Here is a 12,856-nt window from a genome sequence, read left to right as displayed (position 1 = left end):
GGAATTCCAGAGTTGAAACAGGAGAATCACAGGCAAATGGAACAGCAGCTCACCCCAGTCCATTCCTGTATAGAGCTAAAAGTCTGAACCTCAAATTATTGATATTTTTATTTGCTGATCATAATAAGTGATGGGGTGATGGGACCTCAACCCCTAAAAGGAAAAGACCACGTCTTTGAAAGGAACCCAGCCCCTGAATTTTCCCATACATTTTATCAGCCCAGATCATTGGTGTTTCTGCCCAAGGTACCTGGCCCATCACAGCCCAACTAGATCACCTAATTAGCTTACTTGACATTCCTTTCACTGTTGCACCTGGTACACCACAGATTTACCACTCCTTAATCCCATTTAGATTCTTTCATTGTCCCTTTCCTGTATAAACACCAACCTCATCCTCATTAGTTTGCAGGTTCACTAGGAACCCTGCCCACTTCTATTGGCCTTACAATAAACTTTACCACTTTACTGGAACACAGTTTGAGTGCATGAATTCATTCTAGGCAATGCCACCCTGTACCCTGACATTTCCGGGTTCCCAGCAACCCCAAACTGAGTCAATAAGTGCACTGATCATTTGGCATTTCATTAAGCATCCATATGTCTATAGAGAATTGATGCAAATGGAGGTAGAAATAGAAAAAACAAGACTTTTTGGTATGTAGGATTTATGTATCTGGCACTGCATAGACATTCCATAAAAAATTTATCCCTTCATTGTTTTGATGAGGTCTAGAGGTTTAGGGGTGCTGGGACCCCAAAATCACGACACGTGGGGCCTGCTCAAAAGAATTCAACCCAAGCCTTCTTTCAGCCAGAGACAAGGTTTATTAAAGATCCGCCATATTAGCCAGACTTTAAGGAAACTGAGCATCTGTGCATTTTACAATCTATTGGCTAGATTGTAAGACTCTGAGCACCTTAATGGAGACAAGATGGACCTTATATACAGAAAGACTATGGGAGGGATCTAGGAGTGGCCAAGTAGTTTATGAGGTAATAGAATTCCAGGGACCTGAACCACCATGGCCTAGGGAGAATGGAGCCTAGATAGGATTAAGGGTGGAAAGTGGCCTGGGGCCATAGGGAGGTAAGCCAATGGAGGGCTAGGCTAGGTCAAGGGTAACAGAGAATTGGAAGATTGGGAATAGCCACTATCAAAGTCCAATTGATGGAATTATGACCTCAGAGGAATGCCAGAGACCTCCTTGATCAAGTGGGAGAATTCAAGGACAATCCAAGGGTTTTCTAGGGCCCATAGACAAATGGGGCGGAAATTGGAACAAAGGTCTCAGCTTGGGCCCGTACCCCATCAGTTTGATCTGAGAAGTAGCTAAGATAAAATATGAAGAAACAACTAGACTAAACTTAAAGTGAGATGCCAATACAAAACACAGTGGAAAGTGGGCATTTAATAAGCACTAGCCCTAAGCAAGTTCCTTTACTTCTTTGGGTTTTAGTTTCCCCCTCTATAAAATTAGGGGATTGGATTATAAATAAAATCGCCAATGTTTCTTCCAGTTCTGTTGGTATTAATCAGATTCCTGAGTCAGTCAGTCAATCAACTAGCATTTATTTAAAGCACATACTAAGTGTCAGGCATTTTGCTACAATTACAGGAGACAGAAGTCTGAGGATAGAAAGCATTCCAGGCATGGGGAACAGCTAGGAGGCCAGAGGCACTGGATGGAAGCAAATGTGAAGAGTCTGGTGAAGCCTATTGACCTCAACAGAATGTTTTTAAAGGCACTGAATAAAATGCATGGCATTACAAAGAAAACCCATCAGATTGAAATAATTTTTTTTTCCTTGCCCTTCCCCCGCCTCGCGGGCTCCCCACCCCCATAAAGAACTTTGGATGAGGATGATGATGAGGAGGTAGCATTTCTATGGCGTTTTAACGTTTGCAAAGCATTGCGCATGAGTAATCTCATTTGCTACCACAGTCGGCCGGCTATCTAGCCCTAAGCTCCAATTGAGAAGCAGCAGAATTTCAGCTCTGTGTTCTGTCCCTTTCCAAAGTGAGCTCAATAAAGTTTTTTTGTTCGCCTGTATGTGTGGAGTTTTTTTCCCCTCGCCCCTACCCGTAGTGCCGTAATCCGTCCTGCTACTGTCGTAAAAGTTTGGTGGGTTTTTTTGTTTTTTTTTTCCCCCCCTTAGTAACGAACAACGCAGAAGCTAATGGCGGCGTTGGTGACGGAGGCCCGTGTGCTCGAGGGTCCCGGCGCCGCCGGAGATAGGCGCTCGGCCCAGGAGCTGAGCCAGGCGGTCAGCCGCCTGCTTCCTGGCCTGGAAGCGGAGACCAAGCTGAGCCGGCGCCGGGCCCTGGAGGGCCTCCAGCGGGAGCTCGAAGAAGGGCCCCCGCTGCCTCCAAGCTCCGACTTCCAGGAGCTCTTCAGCCGCCTGCTCCTGCCGCGGCTGCTCCGCTGCCTGGGCGACCCGGCCGAGAAGTGCCGGACGCTGGCCGTGCAGCTCCTGCGCCTGGGCCTGAACCGTGGAGCCCGGCCCCAGGACGCGCTGCCACAGCTCGTGCCCGCCCTCTCGCAGCGCCTGGCCGGCCTGGGCCCCGGGCCGCTGGTGGAGCCGTGCGAGGAGCTGCGCCTGGCCCTGGTGGAGCTGCTGAGCCTCGCGGTCCAGCTCTGCGGCCGTAGCCTGGCCCCCTACCTGGACGAGATGGTGCGCATCCTGCAGAGGACCATCGTGGACCCCTTCCCCGACGTCAAGAGGGCGAGCTGCAGGCTCGCGGGGGACTTCGCGCAGAGCGTCCCAGGTAACGGGGAGCCCTGGCAGGCCCTCGCGGAGCATGTGGAAGGGCTTTCGCTCAAGACATTTCTCTTTCCTTTTCTCTGCAGATCATTTCCATATGCAGTCGGAATCCTTAATAGCTCCTCTCATGCAAACGATTTCCCACCAGCACTCCAAGGTCCGAGTGGCCGTGATTCAGGCCACAGGGTTGGTGATACAGTATGGCAACGCCAAGTCAGTGGATGATGTTATTTCTCATTTTGCACAAAGGCTGTTTGATGATGTCTCCCAGGTAACTTTCTGCCTTTTTTTTTTCTTTCCTTATTCGACACCATTTCTCTTCCCATCAGGACACTTGCTTAGGTAGTGCTAATAGCTCACTTTAATGGAAAAGAGGATCCTATTTAACACTGGTATTGACCTGGACAGTCAGGCGGCTCTCTCATTCACAAGATGTGGAATCTGCAATAAATTGGAAAAAAGATGGAAGATTACTGTTTTTCAGAATCTCTGGGACTATACAGAGCAGGAATTCTTAGCCTTTTTTATATCATGGATCCCTTTGACAGTGGAAGATAGTAAGTTCTTTTTTTTGGTGGGGGGAGACACATTGAGTTTCAGATTCCTGCAGATGGCAGCTTGAAATGTCCAGTAGAAAACTGGTAATGTGGAACTGGAGCTCAGGACAGAGACTGGGGGTGGATTTATGAAACTGGGAGTTATCTGCATAGAAACAGTAGTTGAATACCTGGGAATTAATGAGATCATCAGGAGAGAATTTAGAGGAAGAAGGGGGCCCAAGAGAGATCTCTAGGGTGTGCTCTTCCCCCCCCCCCACCCCATATCTTCCCCAGGGAGGAGTAGAGTATCTAGGTGGTGGGCGTGTCTGTCAGTGATGTCAGAGACCAATAAAAATAAGGACTAAGAAGAGGCCATTGGATTTGGTAGTGTTGTACAGTTATGTCCTTGACTTCATTTGGGGGTTTCCTAACAGAGTGGTTTGCCATTTCCTTCTCCAGACCATATTACAAATTGAAGAAACTGAGGCAAATAGGGTTTAGTGACTTGTCCAGAGTTACACACCTAGTAAGTTTCAAAGGCCAGATTTGAACTCAGGAAGATGAGTCTTCCTGACTCCAGATCTGGTACTCTATCCACTGGTATTTAAGATATCACTAATAATCTTGAAGAGAGTAGTTTTAGTTGAGTAATGAGATCAGAAACCCTATTAAAAGGAATTGAGAAGTTAGTGAGAGGAAAGAAAGTGCATATGAAATGTATGAACAGATTTTTCTCGGAGTTTAGCTATGAAAGAGAATTAAGTCTTGAGAAAATTGTAGGATCAAGGGAAAGATTTTTAAGGATGAGGAAGACTTAGCCATGTTTGTAGGCAGTAGGGAAGGAGCCAGTAGGTAAAGGAGAGATTGAAAATTAACAGTGATTGTAGGGGCAGGCTGTGAAAGGAGATGTGACAGAATGAATCAATGCAAATAGAAAGGGTTGGTCTTGGAGAAGAGAAGGACCAGTTTTTTAGAGATTAGTAATGAGGCATGATGTCAAGGTGTTTTGAGATAGGGAATAGGGGACAAAGCCCATGGTAAATGGCCTCTATTTTGTTTAATAAAGTAAGAGGTAAAGTCCGTAACTGAGAGAAAAAGGGGATAAAATGGTGAGGGAAGCTTGAAGAGAGAATAAAAGATTAGGAACAGCTACCCTGAAAAGTAGCAAAGTAGAGAAGAAGAATAGAATTGCCTTGCTACAGTGAGGGCCCAGTTGGGATTAGATAACATAAATTTGTAGTAGACCCAGTCAGCACATTTGTGTGACATCCTTCAGCACATTGTTTGACAGCCTGTGAGTAAAATCGGAGGAGGCATATGGTAGGGGTAATCCGAGGGAATCAGCAAGGCATGAATGATGACAAGACCAGGAAGTCAAGGGATTCAAGGGGAGAGGATGATGTATACTAAACTGAGCTAGTTAACTATAGGGTCAAGATTGGGAAGGGAGGAAAATGAAATCAGAGCAGGGAGAACAGTGAAAGATAAACTCAAAGTCATTACTCTAACTGGAATGCTATGATGTTGGGGGAAAAAAAGTGAGAGTAAGATTTGGAACTTGCTTCTTAACATACATATTGAAACAAATTGGTGATGGGAGGTTCTTTTTTAGTTTTACTGCCTTAGAACTCTCCCAGATTTCTTGACCGAAAGTACCAAGTCTGAATTTGCAAGAAGGGTACTACTGTCATAAAAAAGGAATGAGGCTTGGTTTTTCTTTACTCTCCCTGCCCCATCCCCTCATTTTAATTTCATTATGGGGGAAGGTAAATGCATTAGAGGAAGAATAAAAAACTGTCTATAAATAATTTTTTGGTTTTTGTTTATCTCTTTTTTTAAATGTTTTTTGAATTAATTTATTTTGATTTATCAACAATCATTTCCATATGCTTTTGAGTTTAAATTTTTCTCCCCCTTCTTCCCCACCACCGTCCCCAAGACAGTGCACAAATCTGATATAGGCTATACATATATATTCCTATTAAACATGTTTTCACATTAGTGATGTTGTAAGTAAAAATTAGAACCAATAGGAGGAACCACCAGAAAGAAGAAGCAAAACACAACCGAAGAAAAAAAAAAGCAAATAGTATGCTTCAATCTGCATTCAAACTCCATAATTCTTTCTTTGGATGTGGATAGCATTTTCCATCACGAGGCCTCTGGAGATGTCTTAGATCTTTGTATTGCTTGGAAAGGTTAAGCTTATGAATATTAGTCATCACACAACATAGCTGTTACCATGTACTACGTTCTCCTGGTTCTGCTCATTTCACTCAACATCAGACCATACAAGTCTTTCTAGGTTTTTCTGAAGTCAGCCTGTTCATCATTTCTTATAGCAAAATAGTATTCCATTACATTCATATACCACAACTTGTTCAGCCATTCCCCAATTAATGGGCATCCTCTCAATTTCCAATTCTTTGCCATCACAAAAAGAGCTGCTATAAATGTTTTTGTACATGTGGGTCCTTTTCCCATTTGTGTGATGTCTTTGGGATACAGCCCTTGAAGTGCTATTGCTGGGTCAAAGGGTATACACATTTTTGTAGCGCTTTGGGCATAGTTCCATATTGCTCTCCAAAATGGTTGGATCATTTCACAACTCTACCAACAATGCATTAGTGTTCCAATTTTCCCACATCTTCTCCAACATTTATTATTTTCTTGTTTTGTCATCTTGGCCAATCTGATAGGTGTGATATGGTACCTCACAGTTGTTTCGATTTGCATTATAAATAGTTGTTTGGACTTGAAAATGTGTGTGTGTGTGTGTGTGTGTGTAAGGAAGGGAGGGAGAGAGAAAGAGAAGGAGGGAGGGGGCAGTAGCAGTCTTGGATTTTTTGGGGGGGGGAGGGGTTTGTGTTGTTTTTTTTTGTTGTTGTTGTTGAGGCAATTGGGGTTAAGCGACTTGCCCAGAGTCACACGGCTAGTGTTATGGGTTTGAGGTTGGATTTGAACTCAGATCTTCCTGACTCCAGGGCTGGTACTCTACCCCCTGTGCCACCTAGCTGCCCCTTGGAGTAGTCTTTAGGTACAACATGGTGATATTATACTGAAAATTTCAGTTACGTAATGTAAATGCTAAAAATAAGGATTTCCAAAATTGTTTTCTGTTATTTACATTGGAGTAGATATCAAAGGAGATAAGCAGAAATATGAAAGAACATTCTGGAAGGTGTAGTACATTTGGTTTGTATAGCATATGAAAACTACCAGGAGGGAACAGTGTAGTAGCATATATGGAAGTAATGTTACAAGTAATGTCGTATTTCTAGTCTGAGGAAAAAGATAGGCCAAGGGATAAGACAAAATCAACGTTAACTTTGGAAAAATACAACTTGATTCATAGAAACATAGACTCATTGAGATGACTTCTCATCTAAAGCTTTTGAACCTAGTTCTTGAAACACTTTATTGTTTATTATATATATAATATATATTGATTTCTATTCCTCAGGATTAAGGAGTATGTAGAGAAAATTAACTTTATTTTGTGGTAAAAAATGTGGGTTTGCTCCTTATCATTTTTCTTATACAAAATTTAATCAGTTCACAGTAGATAGAATTGAAAATGACCTCATATTTAGTCATATTTTTTCTCTGTACATTTAGTCTCTATACATTTACACCTGTCCTAACTTCTCACCTCACCATTTACCAGATGAAGAAACTGAGGTCTGGAGAGATTAGCTGACCTACTCAAGACAAAGCTCTCATTTATTCAGTAAAAATTAGATACTTCCTTACACCCAGAAATCTTCATGTCTGGGGGAAGAGACAAAAATAAACAAGATGAGGTTTCCCTTAGGGAACTTAACTATTCCTCAGAATACTCCTACAGTTCAGGGGACAAAAGCCTATCAATAATTTGGTACCAAAGTTTCTGTTTCATACTATATTATGACCAATTAAAAAGGTATATGCATGTAAGTAGAATCAGCTTAAAGAGGGGGTAAACAAAAAATAGGGCAAGATTAATAATTGAAAACTAGATTTTTAAAAAATAGGAAAAAAGAACATCTAAGAGATGAAAATGTCAAATAAAAATATAAATAAGATTCATGGAACCCTTTTTCTCTTAAGACAGAAAGAATGAAGGAATCTAAGTAAATGACATGCTTTTGGAAAGTATACTGAATCTTAGACCAACAAGATTCATTTAGTAAATTACTTTTCCCATTTCTTTCTCACTAGTAGTACAAGTGTAATATTTCTTTTTTTAGAGATGACATAAATTGAAAAATACACACACACACACACAAACACTATTTCCAAAAACCATTCACTAATATTACAGTTGGTTTTATTTTCACCTGCCCTACCTCCTTCCATAACCAATTTTCAACATATTTTTAAAATTTTTATTCATTTATTTATTTATTTTGATTTATCAGCAATCATTTCTTCAGTGAACTTTTGGACTTCCTTTTCCATTTGGCCAGTTCTGCTTTTGAAGGCATTCTTCTCATTGACTTTTTGGACCTTTTTTGCCACTTGGGTTAGGCTATTTTTTAAGGTGTTATTTTCTTAGTATTTTTTTGGGTCTCCTTTAGCAAGCTGTTGACTTGTTTTTCATGATTTTCTTGCATCACTCTCATTTCTCTTCCCAATTTTTCCTCTACTTCTTTTACTTGCTTCTCAAAATCCTTTTTGAGCTCTTTCATGGCCTGGGACCAATTCATATTTTTCTTGGAGGCTTTGGATGTAAGAGCTTTGACTTCGTTGTCTTCTTCTGATTATGTTTTGATCTTCCCTGTCACCAAAGAAAGATTCTATGGTCTGACTTTTTTTGCAGTTTGCTTATGATCCCGGCCAATTACTTGAGTTATAAACTTTGTTAAGGTAGGGGTCTGCTTCCAGTGTGGAGAATGTGAAGCTTCAGGAGTATGTGAAGTGTGGAGAATGGAGCTTCAGGGGTTTTGTGCAGCTGTTTTCAGAGATACTTCTAGGGACCTGTAAATTTTCAGCTCTTCCAAGATGCTACAATCAAGGGTGAGGATTTTACTCATTTCCTGGCCTGTGTTCTGGTCTGTGAGTGACCACAAGCACTCTTTTCTGCCTTGGAACTGTGAGGAGGATTCCCTCTCAACCACCACTGCAAGCTCCACCACGCCAGTGTTCCTCCTTGCCCCAGGACTGCCACCCAGAACTGTGACCCAAATCCAAGCAAGGACAAAGCAAGAGAATCCTGCCTTAGCACCAGCAGAGAACCCTGTAATCCCCCTCTGATCAGCGATTTGATTCCCTCTCAGTCTGTGGGCTGAGGTCCAGAAGCAACCACTGCCCTGGGGCTGCTCTGGGACTGGGGCTGGGAGCAAGCTTCTCTCTCATTGAGGTCACAGATTTTCCTACTGACCTTCTAAGTTGTCTTTGGCGTTTGTGGGTTGAGAAGTCTGGAAACTGCCACAGCTGCCCGTGATTCAGTCCCCTGAGACCTCCTCCTGATTTGTTGAGACCTGGTCTTTGCCTACGTGGGCCACAATGAACTACATTCCTCTCCTAGCTAGGGATGATAGACCTTTCCAATCAACCATCCAGGTTGTCTTGGGCTGAAAATTTGTTTCACTCTGTCTTTTCATCGTTTCTGCTGCTCTAGAATTTGTTTAGAGCTATTTTTTACAGGTATTTGGAGGAGTTTGGGGGAGAGCTCAAGCAAGTCACTGCTTTTACTCCTGCATCTTGGCTCTGCCCCCCCAATAGTCATTTCCATAAGCTTTTGAGTTTTAAATTTTTCTCCCTCTCCCTCCCCAAGACTGTGTGGAATCTGATATAGGTTATACATATACATTCCTATTAAACATATTTTCACATCAGTCATATTATAAGGAAGAATTAGAACCAATAGAAAGAACCACCAGAAAGAGGAAACAAAACAAAACAGAAGAAAAAAAAAGAACAAATAGTATGCCTTTGATCTGCATTCAGATTTCGTAGTTCTTTATTTGGATGTGGATAGGATAGCATTTTCCATCATGAGAGCATTGGAGATATCTTAAGATTCCTGCCTTGCTGAGAAGGGCTAAATCTAGTGATTATACAACGTGGCTGTTACTATGTACAATGTTCTCCTGGTTCTGCTCACTTCACTCAGCATCGGTCCATACAAATCTTTCCAGGTTTTTCTGAAGTCCACCTGCTCATCATTTCTTATAGCACAATAGTATTCCATTGTATTCGTATACCACAACTTGTTCAGCCATTCCCCAATTAATGGGCATCCCCTCAATTTCCAATTCTTTGCCATCACAAAAAGAGCTGCTTTAAATATTTTTGTGCACATGGGTCCTTTTCCCATTTTTGTGATCTCTTTGGCATACTGCCCTAGAAGTGCTATTGCTGGGTCAAAGGGTTTGCATATTTTTATAGCCCTTTGGGCAATGTATACACTTTCTTACTTTATAGTGGCAGCATATAACAGATAAAGCAGTGGGATGAGAGTCAGGACGGCCTGGGTTTAAATCCTTTCTCAGACACTAGCTAGCTGTGTTACCCTGACCCATAATGACATATACATCTCACAAAGTTGTTGTGAGAATCAACCAATCAGCAAGCATTTATCGAGCATCTACTATGCCCCAGGCACTTTACTAGGTACTAAGAATACAAAGACCAAAATTTAGCATTGCCTTCCTTCAAGTAGCTTAAGTGATCTCTGTGAAGACAAAGTGTACATGTGTGTAGTGTGTAACTATATACAAAATAAATGCAAAGTAGTTTTATGAGAGAAAGCACTAGCCTCTGGGGAAATCAGAAAATGCTTCAAGTGGAAGGTGACATTTGCCCTGAATTTGAAGGAAACAAGGAGAGTAAGGTTGAGGTGTAGAGAGAGTATATTCTCTAGGTGTGGGGGACAGCCATTGCAAAGACAGGCTGAGATGGAGTGTTACATTTAAGTGTACTGTGACAAGGCCAGTCTGGCTGGTTTGTAGAGTGTACTGTCATTAATTAATGATTGAAAAAGTAGGTTTGAGCCAAGTTGTGAAGTCTTCTAAAAAAGTCAAATACAGAAGTTTATGTTTAAGCCTAAAGGCAATAAGGACCCATCAGAGTTTATTGAGTAGGGGGATAACATGGTCAGAACTGCACTGTAGGAAAAATCACAGTAGAATGGTAAAAGTCTTGAGGCAAGAAGAACAACTAGGAAGCAAGAGTCCAGGTCAGAGGTCCAAGTAAGAGATGAGGATGGCCTGACCTGAAGTTTTGGCAGTGAATAGAGATAAGGGTCTGGTTTTATAAGAGGTGTCGTTTAGTTAGAAATAACAAGGTTTGGCACCTACTTGGTTATATGGTGTGAGGTTGAGTAAAGAGTTGAGGATGACATCAAGGTTGCAAAATTGGGTGATTTTCCCTTTGACCCAGCAATACTACTTCTAGGTCTGTATCCCAAAGAGATCATACAAATGGGAAAAGGACTCATATATACCAAAATATTTATAGCAGTTCTTTCTGTGGCAGCAAAGAATTGGCAATTGAGGGGATGCCCATCAATTGGGGAATGGCTGAACAAGTTGTGGTATATGAATATAATGGAATACTATTGTGATATAAGAAATGATGAGCAGGTGGACTTCAGAAAAACCTGGAAAGACTGGTATGAACTGATGCTGAATGAAGTGAGCAAACCAGGAGAACATCGTCCACAGTAACAGCCACGTTGTGTGAACTTTGATAGACTTTTCTCTTCTTAGCAATGCCAGGATCTAAGACAGCTTCAAAGGGCTCATGATGGAAAATGCTGTCTGCATCCAGAAAAAGAACTATGGAGTCTGAATGCAGATCAAAGCATATTATTTGCTCTTTTTTTTTTTTTGTTTCTTCTTTCTTGTGGTTTCACCCATTGGTTCTAATTCTTCTTTACAACATGACTAATGAGGAAATGGGTTTAATATGAATGTATATGTTGAGCTTATATCAAATTACATGCAGTTTTCTGGTGGGGGAGGGAGAAAATTTGGAAGTCAAAATCTTATGAAAGTAAATGTTGAAAACTAACATAAATAAATTTTTAAAAATGAAACAGAGAAAAAAAATGAGTGACTTTAAGAATGTAAATGCCCTTGACAAAAAATATGGAAGTTTTGAAAAAAGTTGAGTTTGTGGGAAAGATTAACTTCTCTTTTTGATATGTTGAGCTTCCCATGCCTGTGGGACATCCAATTTGAAATGTCTAGTAGGCAATTGAAAATGTGCTGCTAACGATCAAGACTGGGACTAGGGCTGAATATATAGATATATAGATTATATAGATGATAATTAAACGATAGTGCAGGCCCTCATCACATCACACTTGGACGTCTGACCATGTCACAAACTTAGTAAGCTCCACTGGCTCCCTGTCATCAACAGGATCAACTGTAAAATCATCTACTATTCAAAGCCCTTTGTGACTTGCCCCTTCCTCCCTCCCCACTTTCTTATACTCTACACATCACTCCTACTTTTCCATGTATTCTGTGATCCAGTGGTGCTTCCTGAATGTTCCTTAAACAAGACACTCTGTCTACCCACTTTGTGCATTTTGACTGGCTGTCCCTTATGCCGGGAATGCTCTCTCTCATCATCTGCATGTCTTGACTTCCCTGGCTTTCTTAAAGTCCCAGCTAAAATCCCAGTTTTCTACAGGAAGCCTTTCCATTGTCCCTCTAATTATACTGTAGTGCCTTCCCTTTGTTGATTATTTCCAATTTATTCTGTCTGTATCTGATTTGTACATAGTTGTATGTTGCCTTCCCCATTAAACTGTAACCTTCTTGAGAACAGGGACCTTCTTTGACTTTTCTTTGTTATCTTCAGTTCTTAACAAAGTGCCTGGCACGTAGTAGTCTCTTAATAAGTGTTTATTGACTAACTCACAAGGGGGAGGTTCATCAGAGTTAGAGTAAAGAGAGGAAGAATTAGAGATGATATCAAGAGGTTTTGAGATGATTAGAGGGGAAGGAGGAATTCACAGCAAATGGTCTCTATTTTCTCAATAAAGTACGAGAAGTCTTCAGCTCAACTCCCTCCACAGTCTTCACTGATTAAGGGGCAATCTTCTGGAAAAGATAAGAAGGAATGGGACCAAGGTTACATGTTAGAATAGTTGTCCTTGGTGAGAGGATGGTATGAGAGGCTTGAAAATAGAGAAGATTTGGGTTAACCTCAGTAAGAATTGGGACAGAGAATCTATTAGGAGTGAAAAGACTGCATTACTTCTGAGGGTCCAATTGAGATTAAATAACATAAATCATAGGGACTGGGCGGGAAAGAGATGAGAATTTGGGCCATAGGAAATCAGTAGTAGAAAGGGTAGTTAAATACCATAGTGGACAAAGGCATTATTGCATTTCCTAAGGTTAAGGATTCATACTTGGGAGCAGTTTGCTTAGTAGGATAAACTTACCTATCTTAGAATGGGCTAATTAGAGAGTAAAAGGTTGACATGCTCCACCTTTTTATCAGCCAAGATTTTGCTAAATGTGTGGTTATTAAAGAAAGATGAAATAATTGAATGAAAGATGTACATAAAATATACAGCTTTCTTTTTAAAACAAAATTGTTTGGTT

The 12,856-nt window shown here is 41.2% G+C and overlaps 1 protein-coding gene across 1 annotated transcript in view; it reads left to right on the top strand.

Moving 5' to 3' along the window:
• Nucleotides 1-2,181: 2,181 nt before the first annotated feature.
• Nucleotides 2,182-12,856, top strand: part of LOC114051907 (dynein assembly factor 5, axonemal-like) — a 71,710-nt gene continuing 61,035 nt past the window's right edge. Inside the window, exons 1-2 of the mRNA XM_027874297.1 lie at nt 2,182-2,770; nt 2,853-3,037. Of these exons, the coding sequence (XP_027730098.1) occupies nt 2,182-2,770; nt 2,853-3,037 (774 nt within the window). The remainder of the gene's footprint in view (nt 2,771-2,852; nt 3,038-12,856) is intronic.

The sequence above is a fragment of the Vombatus ursinus genome, unplaced genomic scaffold (genome assembly GCF_900497805.2).
Source record: "Vombatus ursinus unplaced genomic scaffold, bare-nosed wombat genome assembly UNPS02014807.1, whole genome shotgun sequence".
NCBI lineage: Eukaryota > Metazoa > Chordata > Mammalia > Diprotodontia > Vombatidae > Vombatus > Vombatus ursinus.
Note: the sequence above shows the minus strand (reverse complement) of the source record. Positions and strands in the feature narration are given on the sequence as shown.